At 43.1% G+C, this 22,966-nt stretch overlaps 1 protein-coding gene across 1 annotated transcript; it reads left to right on the top strand.

Annotated features, from left to right (window-relative positions):
• Nucleotides 1-15,788: 15,788 nt before the first annotated feature.
• Nucleotides 15,789-21,607, top strand: LOC123488297 (neurofilament heavy polypeptide-like). The gene is made up of 3 exons (XM_045219191.1): nt 15,789-15,798; nt 20,018-20,640; nt 20,782-21,607. The coding sequence occupies exons 1-3, from the start codon at nt 15,789-15,791 to the stop codon at nt 21,520-21,522; spliced, it is 1,374 nt and encodes a 457-aa protein (XP_045075126.1). The 3' UTR covers nt 21,523-21,607.
• Nucleotides 21,608-22,966: the final 1,359 nt, after the last annotated feature.

The following is a 22,966-nucleotide window of genomic DNA, read 5'->3' as shown; positions in this document are numbered from 1 at the left end:
GTGCTTTCTTGAGCAGGGGGACCTTGCGGGCGCTGCAGGATTTCAGTCCTTCATGGCATAGTGTGTTACCAATTGTTTTCTTGGTGACTATGGTCCCAGCTGCCTTGAGATCATTGACAAGATCCTCCCGTGTAGTTCTGGGCTGATTCCTCACCGTTCTCATGATCATTGCAACTCCACGAGGTGAGATCTTGCATGAAGCCCCAGGCCGAGGGAGATTGACAGTTATTTTGTGTTTCTTCCATTTGCGAATAATCGCACCAACTGTTGTCACCTTCTCACCAAGCTGCTTGGCGATGGTCTTGTAGCCCATTCCAGCCTTGTGTAGGTCTACAATCGTGTCCCTGACATCCTTGGAGAGCTCTTTGGTCTTGTCCATGGTGGAGAGTTTGTAATCTGATTGATTGATTGCTTCTGTGGACAGGTGTCTTTTATACAGGTAACAAACTGTGATTAGGAGCACTCCCTTTAAGAGGGTGCTCCTAATCTCAGCTCGTTACCTGTATAAGAGACACCTGGGAGCCAGAAATCTTTCTGATTGAGAGGGGGTCAAATACTTATTTCCCTCATTAAAATGCAAATCAATTTATAACATTTTTTACATGGGTTTTTCTGGATTTCTTTTTTGTTATTCTGTCTCTCACTGTTCAAATAAACCTACCATTAATATTATAGACTGATCATTTCTTTGTCAGTGGGCAAACGTGCAAAATCAGCAGGGGATCAAATACTTTTTTCCCTCACTGTACATGCAACCCATATAGCGGAACCAATCAAATGAAACAAGTAGGGGTGTGTAAGAGGGTTTCTATAAATTGAATTCTTCTTCTATGTAACCCCCTTGATTGCACAGAAAATATTAAATATGTTCTAGAATGGACCTTACATAATCATCACACCAAGAATATTGTGTCTGAAATCAGAGAAATATAGACAAATGCTGGTTTGAAAATTAAATATAGGCTTTGTGTTGAGAAATATGATTAGAAACATAGGCTACTTCTGGCATTGTTATTGTTGTAATGTACATGTAATTTACAAACTAAAAGGAAACACCATCATAAAACATCTTCATTCAACTGGGTTGAGATCACCCCTCTTTCAAAGTCAAAGATCTCAGATCTTGTCACAAACAAAATAAAGGTCAACTGGGCCTGCCCAGCTTTTTTATACATGACCCTAAGCATGATGGGGACCAGGAACCACACCTGTGTGGAACTGGTTTTAATGTCTATGGTGTGGAAGCAACTGCTTTCAATATACTTTGTATCCCTCATTTATGCAAGTGTTTCCTTTATTCTGGCAGCTACCTGTATGTGCATGCTAAATTAAGTCCTGTAAAAGTTATATTCATTCACGCCAATTATTCTGAATTCCAACCGATAATTTCCCCCTATTTCGGTCTAAATGGAATCAATCCTGAAATTCCCCTGAATTCGATTCCATCCCCACCATTCATCAGTGTAGTATAAATAATCCCAGCAGCAATACCTCAAAAAGCCAAACGGGTCAGAATAGAAGCAATATCCCTCTAAATAAGACATTGTCTATAAATTGTGATTGGATTTAAATCAGGCCCCAGCCAGTGGCGGGTAGCGAAAACTCTGGGTCTGAGTTGCTGAGAGGCTCAGCTCCTCGGCTGCTCGCCTCCAACTCCCACAAACCCCAAACTACAGCCCGGGTTTACCACACACTACTAATCGAGTGACTGGGAACAGCACTGAGACTCATTATGTGACAGAGATTAATTACAGGTCTACCAGTGTCCCACCGAAGCCACAGCCGTTCACTATATAAAGGCTGGGGCCATTCAATTCCAGCCAGATCCACAGCCACGCGGTTTAAACGAACTTAACGACCCAACTGTTACAGGTATAAATAGCCTACCTGGGTTGCCCATATGTTAAATGCACAATGATGTGTATGATATGCATATGGATTGGATAGATTTGTTTTGGTGGGGGCCTATTATAGACTATGGTTGGTCGATATATAGAGATACAAGCTTGCGTCTGATATCGGCTGATATCATATTTTGTTTTCCAGACTGTGGACAGAGAGTAAATCCATATAGAAAGGTAAATATGGTAGATAATCCAATATGTCTTGATGTATACATTTATATATCTCGGAGCCTACACCAGCGGCCTGGTTGTCTGTTAAAATGAGAAATACCATTGCCCTCTGCTGTAGCAGACTGACCTTGTTGTCAATCTCTTGCTGGTCTGTTGTTATTCTTGGTGTTAAAGGGGCAATCTGTAGTTGCTACATCCATGTTTTGATGTAAATGAATTATATGTTGTCATTGATTCTTGAAGAATATAACTTATAAATGCCTCATGAGTTTAGTTCAACTGTCATACCTCATCAGAACCCAAAATATAAGCTTGTTATTCTCCAATGTTTATAAAGTGAACAAACACTGTATAGCCTCAAAACATGATTAAAACTATAATTTTTATATCATGGATGGTCAGTCCTTCAATTTGCTCTGTCTATGAACTTGAGACTGGTTATATATTTCTCAAGCCCCAACACTCAGCTTTTTATTGAGACGGGGAGAACGCTTTGTTTTGTTTAAACTGTTTGGTTATGTTTCAACCGCTGATTGCCGCTTTAAGGGTTTGTCTTGGATAGTGTGGGGTGTAATTACAATGTCTGGTCCAGCATCCATTTTTGTGGACGCGTTTCAATGCAGGGGGACAAAGTTTGAGAAAACATTTGCCACAAAGTCCCCGGTCGAAAAAAGAAAGATGCTTATGTCTAGGCTTTTCTGCGGGATCAGGTCTGTTTTAGTGTGCATTTTCGTCCTGGAAATCGCATAGAGTGCAAGCCACATAGTAATCCGGACAAATTGTTTTCTGGTTCTCCCAGTGCCCATAGGCAGAAACAAAAATCTGCTTCTTTTATTTTGCATACATTTTAAAGTTTAAACAAAGTAGCTGTCAGGTGTGTTAGTATAGTGTGCATATCTCCCCTAGGGGACAATGTGGCCGTGTGCTATATAGTAACTATAATAATGTAATTATGTATTTGTAGTATGAGATGCTTCCATTGTCCTACTTGTTTAAACCATACACTCATTAATACAAAGGCCTTATGTATATAATCTTAAAGAGTGTTCAGTCTGAGCCATGACTGATATAAGAGGGGTTTTGAAATACCCTGTTGGACATTTTTAGTAACTACACTGCTATTTTTACACACCTAATGGTAGAGATGAGTAGGCCTAATTATCTGAAGCATCCTTACACATTGACCATGTACAATATTCCCTTCTGTTCTCTGGGTGCAACTTCACTCTATAGTCAGTCATTAACACACAAGGGAACTGGAGTTTCTGACCTTACAGAGTTGAGGCCAGTTGTATGACTAGCAACAGTAAATGTACACTTCTTTACAGACCCTGTGTAAATTGTTTGCTTTGAATAAATAATCTGGTCTTGCAAACAGGGTAAGATGGTTGAGGTGTAGGTTCTAGACCATGTCTGCAGGAGGAATCCTAGGGGTTTGAGGTGTAAAACAGAATACAGAATAACCTTGGGCTACCACATCTGGAGACAAGGACAGACTTCTGAGGAAAAGACTAGAGTTCTGAGGAAAAGAGTGGAGAGAGAGAGAGAGAGAACAGCCCTGTGAGTTCTAATGTCTATCAGTTGTTGTCTCTGTGTCTGGGTAGAGGAAATCCCCCTCTTAATCTAGTCTAAATATAATTCATATGAACAAGTATAAGGTTGCTGCAGTTTGACAGGGTTTTCATCCCCCCCAGGGCCAGGAGTTTTTTCCCCAGGAGTTTTTTAAAACCATGTAACCTGATTAGGAAAACTGGTCCCATCGTAGCCCATTTAAAATATTTTTACAACTGGTTAATCACTGTCATACCTTATAGGGTCCAGAGTTGTCCTGGTTCAGTTAACAGATAAGGAAAAACTCCAGGCCCCAGGGGGGAAAAAATTGCCCCACCACTCTGGAACCTATGGTGCCACCAGTCTGCTTGCAGTTGTCAGTTATCGTCAGGTATGTGGATGATCAGGGCTTTATTGAGGAACGTTTCTTGGGCTACTTTGTCTCAAGTGGGCGAGATGCGCAGTCTGTGTTTGACTTTGTGAATTCTGAGATGTCTGAGTTTAACTTCATGGGGAAACTCGTTGCCCAAACCTACGATGGCGCAGATGTAATGGAATGTATCTGCTATTTGTATTTACAGCTAAGTCCCCTCATATTCCCTGATTAAGAGGTGATGACCACTTCACTCCACTACCATTGTCAACTCTCTCTCCTGACATGAACTGAAGCCACGTCTCATGTGCCCGCTCATCCATGGGCACATTGAATGTTTCCTCTCCAAGCACTGTGAGTACCCCAATCAATTTTCTCTCATTACTGTATGTAGAGTCAATCACACACACAAACACAATCACATTATTATGTTTTTCAGCAGATGTTAAAACGTACAATTTCCCCACAACTTGCCCACTCCCTCACCTCTCCTAGGGTTCATGCTTGTTTTACTGATGCATGGCATTGCAACAAACGTATATGAATGCATTCCAAGAACTTGCATAAGTTCTCCCTCTACTCACTATAATGAATGACTTCACACAATTCGTTTTTGTAATGACTGCAATCTTTTGAATGAAGGCTGTGATTTTATGATCGACTCATTTAGGTTGTGCTGTGCAACTTTGACCTATTCCTGCAACAATGTTTAGGCCAATGACAGATATTTGGAACCATAGGGAAGGCATTTTTGATGCTGCATGCATAGAGTGCCTTCATAAAGTATTCACAACCCTTGACTTTTTCCACGTGTTACCTGAATTAAAAATTTATGTTTTTGTCGCCAGCCTACATACAATACCCCATAATGTCAAAGTTCTGCAGCGATACGCCATCCTATCTGGTTTGCGCTTAGTGGGACTATCATTTGGTTTTCAACAGGACAATGACCCAAAATACACCTCCAGGCTGTGTAAGGGCTATTTGACCAAGAAGGAGAGGGATGGAGTGCTGCATCAGATGACCTGGCCTCCACAATCACCCGACCTCAACCCAATTGAGATGGTGTGGGATGAGTTGGACCGCAGAGTGAAGGAAAAGCAGCCAACAAGTGCTCAGCATATGTGGGAACTCCTTCAAGACTGTTGGAAAAGCATTCCAGGTGAAACTGGTTGAGAGAATGCCAAGTGTGCAAAGCTGTCATCAAAGCAAAGAGTGTTAAACACTTTTTTGGTTATTACATGATTCCATGTGTTATTTCATAGTTTTGATGTCTTCACTATTATTATACAATGTAGAAAATAGTAAACATAAAGAAAACCTCTTGAATGAATAGGTGTGTCCAAACTTTTGACTGGTACTGTATGTTAATTAGATATTTCTGCATTTCATTTTCAATACATTTGTCAATATTTCTAAAAACATGATTACACTTTGTCATAATGGGGTAATGTGTGTAGATGGGTAAAAAAATAAAATAATCAAATCCATTTTGAATTCAGGCTACAATTGTTTTGGGAATAAGTCAAGGGGTATGAATTCTTTCTGAAGGCACTATGTACTGTATACCAGCAGCTCAACTTTAAACCAACAATATTTTAGTAAAATTTAAAGACAGGCAGCACTTGTTAAAGTTAAATAGTCTATTGATCATTAAATCATGCAACAGTAGGAGTATCAATTTCTTTGTCGAATCCCTGCTGAGGCACAGGGGGCTGCCACATCTGCTGAGGGATGGTGGCCTGCCACATTTGCTGAGGCACGTGGGGCCTTCTGCATCTGCCGGGGTCCTGTTGCTTCTGCCGAGGCACGTGCCCTGTTGCTTCTGCCGAGGCACGGGAGCTGGTCGTTTCTGCTGGGGCATAGGAGCAGGTTCCTTTTGGTGCAGTTTGGGGAATATATCCATAATCACCTTGGAAACAAAGAAAGTTCAAAATAGAAAAATGCCAGCCTTTGAAGTTATATATGAATATATACAGTTGGTTGGAAGTTTGCATACACTTAGGTTGGAGTCATTAAAACTCGTTTTTCAACTACTCCACAAATTTCTTGTTAACAAACTATAGTTCTACTTTGTGCGTGACACAAGTAATTTTTCCAACAATTGTTTACAGACAGATTATTTCGCTTATAATTCACTGTATCACAATTCCAGTGGGTCAGAAGTTTACATACACTAAGTTGACTGTGCCTTTAAACAGCTTGGAAAATTCCAGAAAATGATGTCATGGCTTTAGAAGCTTCTGATAGGCTAATTAACATCATTTGAGTCAATTGGAGGTGTACCTGTGGATGTATTTCAAGGCCTACCTTCAAACTCAGTGCCTCTTGGATTGACATCATGGGAAAATCTAAAAGAAATCAACCTAGACCTCCACAAGTCTGGTTCATCCTTGGGAGCAATTTACAAATGCCTGAAGGTACCACATTCATCTCTACAAACTATAGTACGCAAGTATAAACACCATGGGACCACGCAGCCGTCATACCGCTCAGGAAGGAGACACGTTCTGTTTCCTAGAGACCTAGTACCTTGGTGCGAAAAGTGCAAATCAATCCCAGAACAACAGCAAAGGACCTTGTGAAAATCCTGGAGGAAACAGGTACAAAAGTATCTATATCCACAGTAAAACGAGTCCTATATCGACATAACCTGAAAGGCCGATCAGCAAGGAAGAAGTCACTGTTCCAAAACCGCCATAAAAAAAGCCAGACTACGGTTTGCAACTGCACATGGGGACAAAGATCGTACTTTTTGGAGAAATGTCCTCTGGTCTGATGAAACGAAAATAGAACTGTTTGGCCATAATGACCATTGTTATGTTTGGAGGAAAAATGGGGAGGCTTGCAAGCCGAAGAACACCATCCCAACTGTGAAGCATGGGGGTGGCAGCATCATGCTGTGGGGGTGCTTTGCTGCAGGAGAGACTGGTGCACTTCACAAAATAGATGGCATCATGAGGAAGGAAAATTATGTGGATATATTGAAGCAACATCTCAAGACATCAGGAAGTTAAAGCTTGGTCGCAAATGGGTCTTCCAAATGGACAATGACCCCAAGCATACTTCCAGAGTTGTGGCAAAATGGCTTAAGGACAATAAAGTCAAGGTATTGGAGTGGCCATCACAAAGTCCTGACCTCAATCCAATAGACAGTTTATGGGAAGAACTGAAAAAGCGTGTGCGAGCAAGGAGGCCTACAACCTGACTCAGTTACACCAGCTCCGTCAGGAGGAATGGGCCAAAATTCACCCAATTTATTGTGGGAAGCTTGTGGAAGGCTACCCGAAACGTTTGACCCAAATTAAACAATTTAAAAGGCAATGCTACCAAATACTAATTGAGTGTATGTAAACTTCTGACCCACTGGGAATGTGATGTAAGAAATAAAAGCTGAAATAAATCACTCTACTATTATTGTGACATTTCACATTCTTAAAATAAAGTTGTGATCCTAACTGACCTAAGACAGGGAATTTTTGCTAGGATTAAATGTCAGGAATTGTGAAAAACTGAGTTTAAATGTATTTGGCTAAGGTGTATGTAAACTTCCGACTTCAACTGTATATACACTGTACCAGTCAAAAGTTTGGACACACCTACTCATTCAAGGGTTATTCCTTATTTTTACATTGTAGAATAATAGTGAAGATATAAACTATGAAATAACACATATGGAATCATGTAGTAAACAAAAAAAAGTGTTGAACAAATCAAAATATATTTTATATTTGAGAGTCTTCAAATAGCCACGCCTTGATGACAGCTTTGCACACTCTTGGCATTCTCTCAACCAGCTTCAACTGGAATGCTTTTCCAACAGTCTTGAAGGATTTCCCACATATGCTGAGCACTTGTTGGCTGCTTTTCCTTCACTCTGCGGTCCGACTCATCCCAAACCATCTCAATTGGGTTGAGGTCGGGGGATTGTGGAGGCCAGGTCGTCTGATGCAGCTCTCCATCACTCTGCTTCTTGGTAAAATAGCCCTTACACAGCCTGGAGGTGTGTTGGGTCATTGTCCTGTTGAAAAACAAATTATAGTCCCACTAAGCCCAAACCAGATGTGATGGCGTATTGCTGCAGAATGCTGTGGTAGCCATGCTGGTTAAGTGTGCCTTGAATTCAAAATAAAATCACAGACAGTGTCACCAGCAAAGCACCCCCACACCATAACACCTCCTCCATGCTTTACGGTGGGAACTACACATGCGGAGATCATCCGTTTACCCACACCGCGTCTCACAAAGACACGGCGGTTTGAACCAAAAATCTCCAATTTGATCTCCAGACCAAAGGACACATTTCCACCGGTCTAATATCCATTGCTTGTGTTTTTTGGCCCAAGCAGGTCTGTTCTTCTTAATGGTGTCCTTTAGTAGTGGTTTCTTTGCAGAAATTCAACCATGAAGGCCTGATTCACACAGTCCCCTCTGAACAGTTGATGTTGAGATGGGTCTGTTACATTTATACATTTATTTGGGCTGCAATTTCTGAGGCTGGTAACTCTAATGAACTTATCCTCTGCAGCAGATGTAACTCTGGGTCTTCCATTCCTGTGGCGGTCCTCATGAGAGCCAGTTTCATCATAGCGCTTGATTGTTTTTACAACTGCACTTGAAGAAACCTTCAAAGTACTTGAAAGTTTCCGTATTGACTGACCTTCATGTCTTAAAGTAATGATGGACTGTCGTTTCTCTTTGTTTATTTGAGCTGTTCTTGCCATAATATGGACTTGGTCTTTTACCAAATAGGGCTATCTTCTGTATACCCCCCTACCTTGTCACAACACAACTGATTGGCTCAAACGCATTAAGAAGGAAATAAATTCCACAAATTAACTTTTAACAAGGCACACCTGTTAATTGAAATGCATTCCAGGTGACTACCTCATGAAGCTGGTTGAGAGAATGCCAAGAGTGTGCAAAGCTGTCATCAAGGCAAAGGGTGGCTATTTGAAGAATCTCAAATATAAAATATATTTTGATTTGTTTAACACTTTTTTAGTTACTACATGATTCCATATGTGTTATTTCATAGTTTTGATGTCTTCACGATTGTAAAAAAATTAAGAAAAACCCTTGAATGAGTTGGTCCAAACTTTTTACTGGTAATATAAATATATATATATATATATATATATAGATATAGAGAGAGAGAGAGAGAGACACACAGTGCCTTCATGAATTATTCAGACCTCTTGACTTTTTCCACATTTTGTTACGTTACAGCCTTATTCTAAAATTGAATAATAGTATTTTCCCCCTCAATCTACACACACACAATACACCATAATGACAAAGCAAAAACAGGTTATAATTTTTGCAAATGTATATAAAATAAAATAAATGGAAATATTACATTTACATAAGTATTCAGACCCTTTACTCAGTACTTTGTTGAAGCACCTTTAGCAGTGATTACAGCATTGAGTCTTCTTGGGTATGACGCTACAAGCTTGGTACACCTGTATTTGGGGAGTTTCTCCCATTCTTCTCTACAGATCCTCTCATGCTCTGTCAGGTTGGATGGGGAGCGTCGCTGCACAGCTATTTTTAGGTCTCTCCAGAGCTGTTAGATCGGGTTCAAGTCCGGGCTCTGGCTGGGCCACTCAAGGACATTCAGAGACTTGTCCCGAAACCACTCCTGCGTTGTCTTGGCTGTGTGCTTAGGGTCGTTGTCCTGTTGGAAGGTGAACCTTCGCCCCAGTCTGAGGTCCTGAGCAGGTTTTCATCAAGGATCTCTCTGTACTTTGCTCCGTTCATCTTTCCCTTGATCCTGACTAGTCTCCCAGTCCCTGCCACTGAAAAACATCCCCACAGCATTATGCTGCCACCACCATACTTCACCGTAGGGATGGTGGCAGGTTTCCTCCAGACGTGATGCTTGGCATTCAGGCCAAAGAGTTCAATCTTGGTTTCATCAGACCAGAAAATCATGTTTCTCATGGTCTGAGAGTCCTTTAAGTGCCTTTTGGCAAACTCCAAGCTGGCTGTCGTGTGCCTTTTACTGAGGAGTGGCTTCCGTCTGGCCATTCTACCATAAAGGCATGTTGGTGGAGTGCTGTAGAGATGGTTGTCCTTCTGGAAGGTTTTCCCATCTCCATAGAGGAACTCTGGAGCTCTGTCAGAGTGACCTTCGGGCTCTTCTCCCCCGATTGCTCAGTTTGGCCTGGCGGCCAGCTCTAGGAAGAGTCTTGGTGGTTCCAAACTTCTTCCATTTAAGAATGATGGAGGCGACGGTGTTCTTGGGGACCTTAAATGCTGCAGAAATGTTTTGGTACCCTTCCCCAGATCTGTGCTGCGACACAATCCTGTCTCGGCGCTCTACAGGCAATTCCTTCGACCTCATTGCTTGGTTTTTGCTCTGACATGCACTATCAACTGTGGGACCTTTAATAGACAGTTGTGGGCCTTTCAAAATCATGTCCAATCAATTGAATGTACCACAGGTGGACTCCAATCAAGTTGTAGAAACATCTCAAGGATGACCAATGGAAACAGGATGCACCTGAGCTCAATTTTGAGTCTCATAGCAAAGGGTCTGAATACTTATGTAAATAATATATTTTTACTTTTAATACATTTGCAAAATAATCTAAAAACTTGTCGCTTTGTCATCAGGTATTTGTGTAGATTGAATTTAATTGTAATCCATTTTAGAACAAGGCTGTAAAGTAAAAAGATGTGGAAAAATTCAAGGGGTCTGAATACTTTCCAAATGCACTGTAAATCCCATGGGTTTAATTGTATCCTTGTTGGCCTTCCCTGCTAGGTTTCCATCTTTGTAACTTAACTGATCAGTTTAAAGGGTCTGAATTGTCATACTATTACTTTAAGTCAGTGGTATTCAAACTTCCAGCAGCTATTTTTGGGGGGCAGAATCTCAACCTCACATCTAACACAACCTTCAAATGTGTCAATTTTACTAGGAACCATAAAGTCATATTTGCAGCTTCCTAAAAATTCTAATTTACTCAAATTATTTATCTTTCAAAAAGAAAAACATCTATTGTAAGGCAAACCCATCCTCTTGGTGCAGTAGAAACATGCTACAGATTAAAGGCACTCATTGTGCTTGCCTACATACAACAGCATGACCTTGCACTTTAGGAAGATCTGACCCATTGATGTCATGACTTTTGGCCATACTAGAGTTCACCTTGAAATTTGAACTTTTAAATGCAAGATATTTTATTGTTCAAATCACGCAGGATAAAAGGAGCAGCAGCAACTCCTGGCAGAATCAAAAGCATGACTGTGGAACCTAAAGTGTCAGCAGCAAGTCCATTTCTGGTCAGTAAAATAAAGTCTTACCATTGGAGTAATTCTGTTGATGGACGATCAGTACAAAGGATTTCAAAATCATAAAACACTTCGGATTAGATTACAAATTTAATTGTGGTGGGGTGCCTTTAGCAGGTCGCAAGTTTTTAGCAGGTGGGAATATGCTTTGTTCAGAGCTGCCAACGTCACTAATGTCCTTGGGAGGACCTCCGCTATCAAAAGGTATTTTTTACATTTTAGTCATTTTAGCAGACGCTCTTATCCAGAGCGACTTACAGTTAGGTATAACCTATACAGGGGTGTAGCGGGTTTGAGGACAGTTTTGCCATTCTCATAATTCGATTTGGAACTGTAGGAATAGATTGGGACGAGAACTGTTGCGGCCGGTTGCTTCACCTAAGGTATTTGGACCAGTCGCCACACTTCCGAGGCGTTGCGGCCATTTGCTTCTGCTGTGACGGCATAGGAACCGGTTGATTTTCTCGCAGCTACACGGGAGCTAGTTCCTTTACATTTTAGTTATTTATCAGACACTTATCCAGAGCGACTTACAGTTAGTGAGTGTATACATTTTTCATAATCGCCCCGTGTGAATCGAACCCACAACCCTGGCGTTGCAAGCGCCATGCTCTACCAACTGAGCTACAGGAGGCTCCTTTCAATGCAGTTTGGGGAATGTATCATTACCTAGGAGAAGAAAAAAAGTTTAAAAATAGCACAAATGCCAGCATTTGAAATTGGAACTACACAAATGCTGTCATTTTAACTGAAAAAAGCTTGTGTAGAACACACCTTTAGGTGTATCCCTCCAATTAGCAGGCAAAGCCATGAAACTAAATAAAAAACAGCTACCTGTAAATCCTGGAAGACAAGGGAAACAAACTAGAGCTAAACTTACCTCAAAGACCGTCCAAAAGTCAGACATTGTTCTCATCAAAACCTCATTAGTATTCAGAATTAATGGTAGCCAGATGCCTAACTAGAAGAGCCCCCTTACTGTATCGGACAGTCTTTTCGCTGCTCCTTATAAAGGAATCCAAGACCATTCTAATCTAGCTGGCTAATTAGGTACAGCTGCCAGCCACTGAACATCATTTCCATTGGTCCAATTTCCCAATTGAGATTAGGTGCGCTTGATTTCATTCAGCTGGTGTGCTGGAGGGGTTGCACGTCATGATCAGTCCGATGGTTTTAAAGAGTGAACTCTACCTACCCATTGCACTGGATGAGCTTAATCAAGTGCACCTTTTAATGAAGTTCCTGCCAGGGGCTTTTGCAGCTGCAACCTCAGCTGTCAGGTAGAAATGTGTTGTGCAAAAGGCTGCGGAAACAGTAAGATTGTCTAAAAATTACATTGAGACAAAAAAAAAAAAGTATTACGCTAGACAAGTGATTGTACGACAGAGATGTACTTTTACCGAAAAGTAATGCATATACAATTTCATCCATGTTCATGAGGCCAAACAGACAGTACACTACAACAGGCAAATGTGTCAATGTTTGTGAATAAGTCCCAGGTGACACCTTATGCTAGCTATGCTTGCTAAGCGTCCCTGCTAGTGCCTACTGGCATTCCCTTTGGAACTTAATGGATCCATTTAGGGTTTGAATTCTCATACTATGCGGTTAGATTTCACCAACAATACTTGCTTTAGAAAAATTTACACTTTATAAGACGATCTGTAGTCTCGACAGAATTGTAATTTATAGGTTAAACCGTTCCAGGCATTGTAAAGTACACTGAATCCATTCTTTAGGAGCATGTGGTGCAATAAATGGAGTATAAGGAATGATCTACAGGGGAAGTCGATGCGACAAAAACCGCCAGTTGAAGCTAGACATAGTTTTGCATCTCAATCCACTGCAGCCGCCCTCATGCATTTGCAGTGGATGGGGGAAGAACGAAAGCAGCGTAGGTCAGATATTCCGAAAAGCATTCTTCTCACAAAAACATCTATAGCATCCGAACGGTTTGGCCGACAAACTATTATGGCTAATATGGAAAGGGGAGACACATGATTCTGTTTTGCTTTATGACCCCCACCAGTGTCAGACTCATCTCAAGGAAACCAATAGAAACTGAAGTATGGAGGTAGTTCTGCCAACAAAAGGGGTTTAATGTGTCCAAAAGATCAACATGAGCTAGCACCTAAACATAGGACATCAAAACCTTATGATTTAACACTTTGCCATTGTGTTATTCAATGCATTTGGGCTATAGTATTCAAGGCCAAATTCAATAATTGAATACCAAAAGGGTCCTAAGAAGTCCATTAGCTAAAGGATCCACGGTATTACCATCTTAGAACAATTCCCTATGTTAACTTAGTACTCCAACAGCTTAGACAGAGGTTGAAGTCAAGATTGTCTAAACACACAATGCATGCCTACATCTAAAGTTTGAACATATGGTCTGACATTTCACCACTTCAAAACACTAATGTAGAGCCAATCCATTACTTTTAACAGCCAGTATCAAAAGTAAACAGATTAGAAAACCAAAGATTAACTGTGATGCACATTCCCTTTTACTACAGACTGCACTGGCAACCCACACTGTTGCCAATCAGCAAGCACAGTGTGCACAAGAGAAACATCAGTATTTCAAAGACCAGGCATTTTTTTGAAGTAAAATGTTTGATTCAACCATGCTAGAGTAGCAAGAGAACCTGCAACTTCCTGGTCGAAACAAAAGCAGACCGAAACCTGAAAGAAAGGGTCAGCAACGCAGAATCTTAGGTCATCCATTTGTCTTACCTTCTAGAAGCTCTAATGACGAATCCACCATTAGATTTTCCTGTTGGTAGATTCATGGTTAATACAAAGGACTTCAAATTTCAGATTAGGTTAAAGTCATACATTACCTTGCAGGATCATTTACTAGTGGTGGGTATAGGCTTGGTTCAGTGATGCCAACATGATTGTCCTTGGGAGCATTTCCACTATCAACAGGCATAACCTCACTAGGAGTGTAGCGGGTTTGGGAGAAGACAGTTTTGCCTTTCCCGTAACGAGATTTGGAGCTGTAGAAATAGATTGGGATGAGAACCGACTGTTCAACGATGCTGGCCTGAGAGCTACTAGAGGCGCCATCTTCAGTGCTTTCGTAGTGCTTCTGCTGAGACATTGGGGCCAATTGCTGCTGGGGCATTTGTACCAGAGGCCATAATTGCTGAGGCATGGGGGTCAGTTGCTGCTGGGGCATTTGAGCTGGATGCCACACTTGCTGGGGCATAGCGGCCGGTTGAGTCTGCTGTTCAGCTGCTTCTGGGCCTCAGCTGCTGGTTGCTTCTGGGGCATTTGAGCTGGATGCCACACTTGCTGGGGCATAGAGGTCGGTTGCTTGTGCAGCATTTGAGCTGGATGCCACACTTGCTGAGGGTGCTTAGGATCAGCGGCCGGTTCCCTCTGCTGCTGGGGCATTTGCACTGTATGCCAGACTTGCTGGTGCATGGCGGTCAGTTGTTTTTGCTGCATACCACACTTCTTGGGGCTGCTGGGGAATGGGGGCTTATTGCTTCTGTGGCATGGCGGTCAGATACTTTTTCACCAGATGCCACACTTGCTGAAGTATGGCAGCCAGTTCCTTCTGCTGCTGAGGTTCAGCGGCTGGTGGCTTCTGTTGCTGGGGCATTTAAGCTGGATGCCACACGTTGTAAGGCTGCTGGGGCCAGCAGCTTCTGTGGCATGGGGACCAGTTGCTTTTAGGCCAGATGCCACACTTGCTGAGGCATGGGGGCCGAATGCTTCTGCGGCGGTCAGCTGCTCTTGCATTTCAGCTGTTGGAGAGTTGCAATAATCTAGACCTAACTGATCCTGAATAGAGCCAAGCTGCATCAGAAACTGGTGCAGGATATCCGTCACCTAGGTAACAACAAATCTAAACTGAAATGCTAGCCTTTGAAGTTGTTGGAACTATATCAATTATTTGAAATTAATGTGTAGAAACTCACCTTTTAATGTCAAACAGGTTATCCCTCCGATTAGCAGGCAACAAAGCCAAGAAACTCTAGAGAAAAAAGAAAGAAAGTGTTAAACACACCTACCTGAAGGACAAGTGAAACAAACTTGATCAATACTTTTAAAAACATACCTGAAAGAGATCCCAATCATCACAGCCATTTCACGCATCAAAACCTCACCAGTATTCAGAACTAATAGTAGCCATAAGCCCTACCAGAATATCTCTTTTGCTGTATCTGCAAGTGTTTTGGTTGCTCCTTATATAGGAATCCCAGACCCTTCTAATGTGGTTGGCTAATTAAGGACAGCCGTCAGCCACCGAACTACATTTAATTCCTAATTCCAAATTGACCCCTAAATCCTACACCCTGGCCGAGACACTTCTGTGAATCATTATTATTATTATTAGAAATGATTGGATAGGTATAAGCAATATGGCCACAATTGCATCCAGCCTATCAGAAGGCAAGGTGAAGCAATTTCCATATTGCTTTAACCTGTCTGATCGTTTCAAATGCCCATAAGTGATTTGGAATTCAGAAATGTACTCAGGTGTGGTTAATTCCCTAATTGAGTTCCTGACAAAGGACCATAATAAATTATTGGTTGTGTTTTGTCTTTTTGACAGCCCTTACTCTAAAGCATGCATCAAACTCATTACATGGAGGACAGAGTATCTGTGGGTTTTCGCTCCTTCCTTGTACTTGATCGCTGAATTAAGGGCACTAATTACTCCCCTCACCTAGTTGTCTAGGTCTTAATTGAAAGGAAAACCAAAAACCTGCAGACACTAAGCCCTCCATGTAATGAGTTTGATACCCCTGCTCTAAACTAGAAAACACATTTTGTCTTGGCATATTATTGCTTGTACAAAATTCACTTGACATATTTGAAGATTAGAGGCTAAATGAGCAGTTAGGCACCATTATTTTACACATGCCTTCTTTTAAACAGTGTAGCTAATTCAGGATAGCAACATTTAGCTGTTTAACAGTTTCAGTTGCACATAGTGCAACATCTTGGACAAATTCTGAATTCAAACAAACAGACAGCAATTAAACACTCACATAATGCTAACACACCACACCAATGCTTATGCTGATCTTAGTCTTTCATTTTTCTGTGGCAAATATAGGGCTCGTTTGAGTGGTAAGGCAACTGACTGTAGACCAAAGTCGAGTAGTAAAGTCAGGAGAGGTGCATCTGCGACAGCCGAAACTCAGACACTAATGTCGTTTTCCAACAGCAAGTCTCAGATCACCATGGCAGTGTTGCTATTGTCTATAAAATGTTTTCTTTATATGTCTCCAACACCCACTCACAAACTGAAATCATTTGTGTGTATATTATACAATCAATAAATGAGAGAGAGCCTCAATCATATAAATGTATGCACTGTAGGCTACACATGAATTGCAGCAAATTGGTTCCTGTTTCAGTCATGTTTTTGGTCATGTTCGTGTTGGTCAAACAAAAACACTAATGATTGATTGACAATAGAGGTGACAATCCCTCAATGCAGGTGATGGCTGCAGGATGAAGTTGGTGAAGAGCAACTGCAGAAAGTTGGAGTCAATTCTTCTTCACCTTTGATCACATGATTTTTGTAAAGTTCATGCAGTCGACTCAAGTCGGAAATGTTTTATCCCCAGAATGCAACACACTTTGAAAGGCGGTGACCAACGATTGTCAACGACTTAACAATAGTGATCCTCTCGAAGGTGCCCACTATCTCCATAAAAGGTCTCCTTCATGTGGATGAAATAAAACACAAGACAACAACCCATCTCATCATCCTCTGACCATCTACCCTCTTTTGTGGACGCATTTCTTCCAATATTGTCTCAACTTTGATTGCAGTACACAACCACAAGCACATACATTTGCATGCAACTGTATAGATAGCTATTCATATATCCCGGCCCCTTAAACTCAACATCTGCCAAGTAATGTTTTCCCTATTCTGGCTGATGTTTCCGCTTGGCACTCCAAACCTGCTAATTATCCTTGATTCCAAGTCTGGGCTTTGAAATTCCCTTCTTTTTTAATAGGAATTTTTAGGGATCAACCGTTCAACTTTTCTCTCTCTTTGGTGTGTGTCGTTTTCTTGTCCTGTTTCTTTCAGCACAGCAGGCAGACAATCTGTTCTTTTTTATGTTATTTGATATTCACCCCAAGTGCTCCAATCCTTCTTTACTTTATTGTATGGCCCTTAATGTCTAGAAATCTGCACTCATTCCCCTCTTCCACTGCTGTACACAGTCCTAATGTGACTGGATCTTTCATGTATGTCACTTAATCAGACCTGGGTTCAAATACTATTTAAAATATTTCAATTCATTTCACATACATGCAAAGGAAGTATTCAGATATCTTTTATTTGAAAAGATAATTAGTAGAATTATTTTGATGTATTTGGAAATACACTTGGAAACACTGACTCAAATACACTCCCATGCATTTAACCCTGGTATGTGACATTTTGAAATAAGTATTTGAACATAATATCAAATACTACAATTTGGCAGACTATTTGGTTTTCCATAAATAACCATTCAAATACAAAAATAAAAGTTCTTGTTTTGGGCTGTTTATTTGAAAATACTCCAATACACAGAAAAAGTATTTTAAATACCAGATACTCAAATACACATATATTTTAACACAGGTCTGCACTTAAATGTAGCATTTTTATGAAAATACAAAAAAATGTTTTGTATTGCATCATATATTATTCTATTGTATTTGTTGTTTCTTTGTGATTGCATTTGGAATCTTCTAATGTTATTTTTTCCTAAGACAGATTCCAATTCTTCTTTCTCTGTTAGACCCTCTAGGCCCTGTCAGTCTTCAGAGGTCACTCAGTTGTGATTGTAACCATCAGATCAGTGCCAACGCTAACAAACTCGGCCAAAATCTCAGTGGTGAGTAGCCACTGACCTGTGGTCAACTCAGACTGTAGACAGCGGACTAGCCGTCACATAAAGACACACTCATGCCCTCCAGAGCACACACTGAGATAGTAGCCTACATAAGATTCAGGCAGAAAACAATACTCACTCCAAAACAGACACAATAATTGTCACAAAGCTTATTATTTACATTCATTTATTCGTTTTACAACTCAGTTTTAGGATCAGGTACTACTGCCTGCTTCAACTCTTAAAAATAAGAAAAAAGTATTTGAGAAGCAATATACATATATTAGAGGTCACTGTATAATTTACTGCTGCTTTCTATAGATTATCCAAGCCACTTAAACGTGTACTGCTCCATAGATATGGGTTCAAATACTTATTTAGCTGCACTTAGTTGAGCTTATCTGGCACAATCAACCCTCAAAGGCATTTAAAAGAAAACCAATACTATTAGAATTCAGGTTTGTTTTGACCTCTGACCTTGACTCGTATGAGCGACTGGCAGAAATCCCTCGCGCTCCATGGAGAGCTCTCCCTCGGGCATGAGCCATTTCATGTTTGAGTCGCCGTCGTAAATGCCCACGAGTGAAAGGTCATGTGACGTCAGGCCAAAGTAGCCCAGAGATTTCTCATTTGGAATTCACCCAGTGTACCAGCACAAACAGGAACTGTGACAAATAAATCAGTCATGTTCAATAGGGGACACCGTAGCAAAATGTTTTGCAACCAAATCGAAAATCTGTGATTTTATTGGACGAGACCAAAGTCAAAAGTAGTTATATGAATGTTGTTGAACTGCGCAGGTAGCCTACTTTTTGAAGTGTTTGACAGATGAGATCACACAACACCCATTATATGCGAAACGGAGCCTGCGCAGACACGGGATAACAGGTTTACCTGCCATAGTATCCAGTCTTCAATTAGCATATCCCAGGCATCTTATCCAGGTTTCTCAAAAATGGGATACAAGCTTTTTCGGGTTATTGTAAATGGAATATGATTTTTATATCAGTCAACGCAAACAGAATATCCCAAATAACGGGATATTGGTATGCATGTAAACGTGGTCAGTGGCTCTACTGTAGAGCCAATCTTGGAATTTGAACAACCAGTAGCAAAGATAAAAAACAGATATTTGAAAACCAAACGATTAGGAACTGTGAACCAAACTGCACTGGCAACCAACACTGTTCTCAATCAGCAAGCCAGAAGGTAGACATTAAAGAACACTCAGCATTTCAAAAACAACGAGGCACTTTTAAATGTAAAATATTTTATTGTTCAAGTCATGCAGGGTAGCAAGAGCAACTCCCTGGCCGAATCAAAAGCATACAATGGAACCTAAACAAGTGTCAGCAACAACTCAGAATGGTCATTGTCGGTCATAATAAAAAAGGAAAAATGGATCATCCAAAGGATAAATCCACCATTAGAATTCTGTTGATAGACAATGATTAATAGAAAGGATTTCAAAGTTAGAAAGCAAAAGTTGAGATGAGTTGTACATTGCATCCCAGGAGCCTTTCCTTGTGGTGGGGTTCCTTTAGCAGGTTGCGAGTTCTTAGCAGGTGGGGATATGCTTGATTTAGAGATGCCAATAGCACTGTCCTTGGGAGTATCTCCGCTATCAAAACGGAATAACCTCCCCAGGGGTGTTGCAGGTTTGGGAGAAGACAGTTTTGTCAAAAATCGATTTAGAACTGCAGGAATAGATTAGGATGAGAACTGACTGTTCAACAATGCGGCCTTGAGCGCTACTGGAGCCGACGTCTTGAGTTCTTTCATTGTCGCCATCATCGGACCCAACATTCTGAGAACCATCACTCATGCTAAAGTCCATTTTGCTTGAGGAGTTGGCCCTCCTGCCGAGGCCAGGGCGCCTGTTGCTCCTGCCGAGGCCAGGGCGCCTGTTGCTCCTGCCGAGGCCAGGGCGCCTGTTGCTCCTGCCGAGGCCAGGGCGCCTGTTGCTCCTGCCGAGGCGACGGCGCCTGTTGCAACTGCGGCATTTGAACCAGATGCCACACTTGCTGAGGCACGGGGGCCGGTTGCCACACTTGCCAAGGAATTGTTGCCGGTTGCTACTGCCGAGGCACGGGGGCCGGTTGCCACACTTGCCGAGGAATTGTTGCCGGTTGCTGCTGCCGAGGCACGGGGGCCTGTTGCTGCTGCCGAGGCACGGGGGCCTGTTGCTGCTGCCGAGGCCAGGGCGCCTGTTGCTGCTGCCGAGGCCAGGGCGCCTGTTGCTGCTGCCGAGGCCAGGGCGCCTGTTGCTGCTGCCGAGGCCAGGGCGCCTGTTGCAACTGCGGCATTTGAACCAGATGCCACACTTGCTGAGGCACGGGGGCCGGTTGCCACACTTGCCAAGGAATTGTTGCCGGTTGTTACTGCCGAGGCACGGGGGCCGGTTGCCACACTTGCCGAGGAATTGTCGCCGGTTGCTGCTGCCGAGGCACGGGGGCCGGTTGCTGCTGCCGAGGTGACGGCGCCGGCTGCTGCTGCTCCTGCCGAGGCGACGGCGCCGGTTGCTCCTGCTGAGGCGATGGCGCCGGTTGCTCCTGCCGAGGCGACGGCGCCGGTTGCTCCTGCCGAGGCGACGGCGCCGGTTGCTCCTGCCGAGGCACGGGGGCCGGTTGCTGCTGCCGAGGCACGGGGGCCGGTTGCTGCTGCCGAGGCACGGGGGCCGGTTGCTGCTGCCGAGGCACGGGGGCCGGTTGCTGCTGCCGAGGCACGGGGGCCGGTTGCTGCTGCCGAGGCACGGGGGCCGGTTGCTGCTGCCGAGGCCACGGGGCCGGTTGCTGCTGCCGAGGCGACGGGGCCGGTTGCTGCTGCCGAGGCACGGGGGCCGGTTGCTGCTGCCGAGGCACGGGGGCCGGTTGCTGCTGCCGAGGCACGGGGGCCGGTTGCTGCTGCCGAGGCACGGGGGCCGGTTGCTGCTGCCGAGGCGACGGGGGCCGGTTGCTGCTGCCGAGGCACGGGGGCCGGTTGCTGCTGCCGAGGCACGGGGGCCGGTTGCTGCTGCCGAGGCACGGGGGCCGGTTGCTGCTGCCGAGGCGACGGCGCCGGTTGCTGCTGCCGAGGCGACGGCGCCGGTTGCTGCTGCCGAGGCGACGGCGCCGGTTGCTGCTGCCGAGGCACGGGGGCCGGTTGCTGCTGCCGAGGCACGGGGGCCGGTTGCTGCTGCCGAGGCACGGGGGCCGGTTGCTGCTGCCGAGGCAGGGGGCCGGTTGCTGCTGCCGAGGCAGGGGGGCCGGTTGCTGCTGCCGAGGCACGGGGGCCGGTTGCTGCTGCCGAGGCACGGGGGCCGGTTACGTCACCTAAGGTATTTGTGCCAGTTGCCACACTTGCTGAGGCATTGTGAATGGTTGCTTTTGCGGAGGCGGTTACTGTTGTTGCTGGGACACGGGAGCCGGTTCCTTTTAATGCAGTTTGTGGAATATATCTATAATTACCTAGGAAACAAAAGACAAACAAAAAAAACGTACAAATAGTAAAAATGCCAGCATTTATAGTTATTGGAACTATACAAATACTGTGTAATTTTAACGGAATTAATTTGTGCAGAACAAACACACCTTTAGGTGGAGGATAACAGATTATCCCTCCAATTAGCAGGCAATAAATCCAAGAAATTCTAAATAAAACAAATTCATAGTCAGTTAAACAAAGCTACCTGTAAAACCTGGAAGACAAGGGAAACAAACTAGAGGATTACAATTTACCTCAAAGAGAGTCCAAAGGTCACAGCCATTTTTCTCATCAAAACCTCACCACTATTCAGCACTGATGGTAGACAGACGCCTTACCAGAAGATCCCCCTTATTGTATCTGACAGTGTTTTGCTGCTCCTTCTAAAGGAATCCTAGACCCTTCTAATCTGGCTGGCTAATTAGGTACAGCTGCCAGCCACTGAATATAATTTCCATTGGTCCAATTTCCCAATTGAGATTAGGTGCGCTTGATTTCATTCAGCTGGTGTGCTGGAGGGGTTGCGCGTCATGGATCAATCCAATGGGTTTAAATAGTGACTCTACCTACCCATTGCACTGGGTGAGCTTAATCAAGTGTACCTTTTAATGAAGGCTAATGAAGTTCCTGCCAGGGGCTTTTGCAGGTGCAAACTCATTGGTCAGGTAGAAATGTGTTGTATAATAGCCTGTGGACACAGTAAGATTGTGTCCAAAAATGCTGGAGTCTGTTGACGTATGCTAGACAAGAGATTGTCCGACAACACAAAGAGTTTAACTTTTTACAGAAAAGCAGACAAATGAATGCGGATACAATTTTATCCATGTTCATGAGTCTTTGGCCGAACAGACAGTCAACTACAACAGGCAAATGTTTCAAGTTGTGTCAATGATTCCCAGGTGACAATTTATGCTAGCTAAACTTCCCTGCTAGTGCCTACCAGCTTCCTCTTTTAAAGTTAATGGATCCATTTAAGGTCTGAATTCTCATACTATGCAGTTAGATTTCACCAACAATACTTGAAAATGTACATGTTCTATGATCTGTAGTTTGTACAGAATATATTTGTTGACGACATCCGATCTTCGTTTGTTAAGTCTAATGACACTGCTGGTCCTGCTCACACTGCCCTACCCTATGCTTTGACTTCTTTCTCCCCTCTCTCTCCAGATAAAATCTTGCGACTTGTGACTGCAGGCCGCCCAACAACCTGCCCGCTTGACCCCATCCCCTCCTCTCTTCTCCAGACCATCTCCGGTGACCTTCTCCCCTACCTCACCTCGCTGATCAACTCATCCTTGACCGCTGGCTATGTCCCTTCCGTCTTCAAGAGAGCG

The sequence above is a fragment of the Coregonus clupeaformis genome, unplaced genomic scaffold (assembly GCF_020615455.1).
Source record: "Coregonus clupeaformis isolate EN_2021a unplaced genomic scaffold, ASM2061545v1 scaf2135, whole genome shotgun sequence".
Lineage (NCBI taxonomy): Eukaryota > Metazoa > Chordata > Actinopteri > Salmoniformes > Salmonidae > Coregonus > Coregonus clupeaformis.
This window is presented reverse-complemented; position numbering and strand designations above follow the sequence as displayed.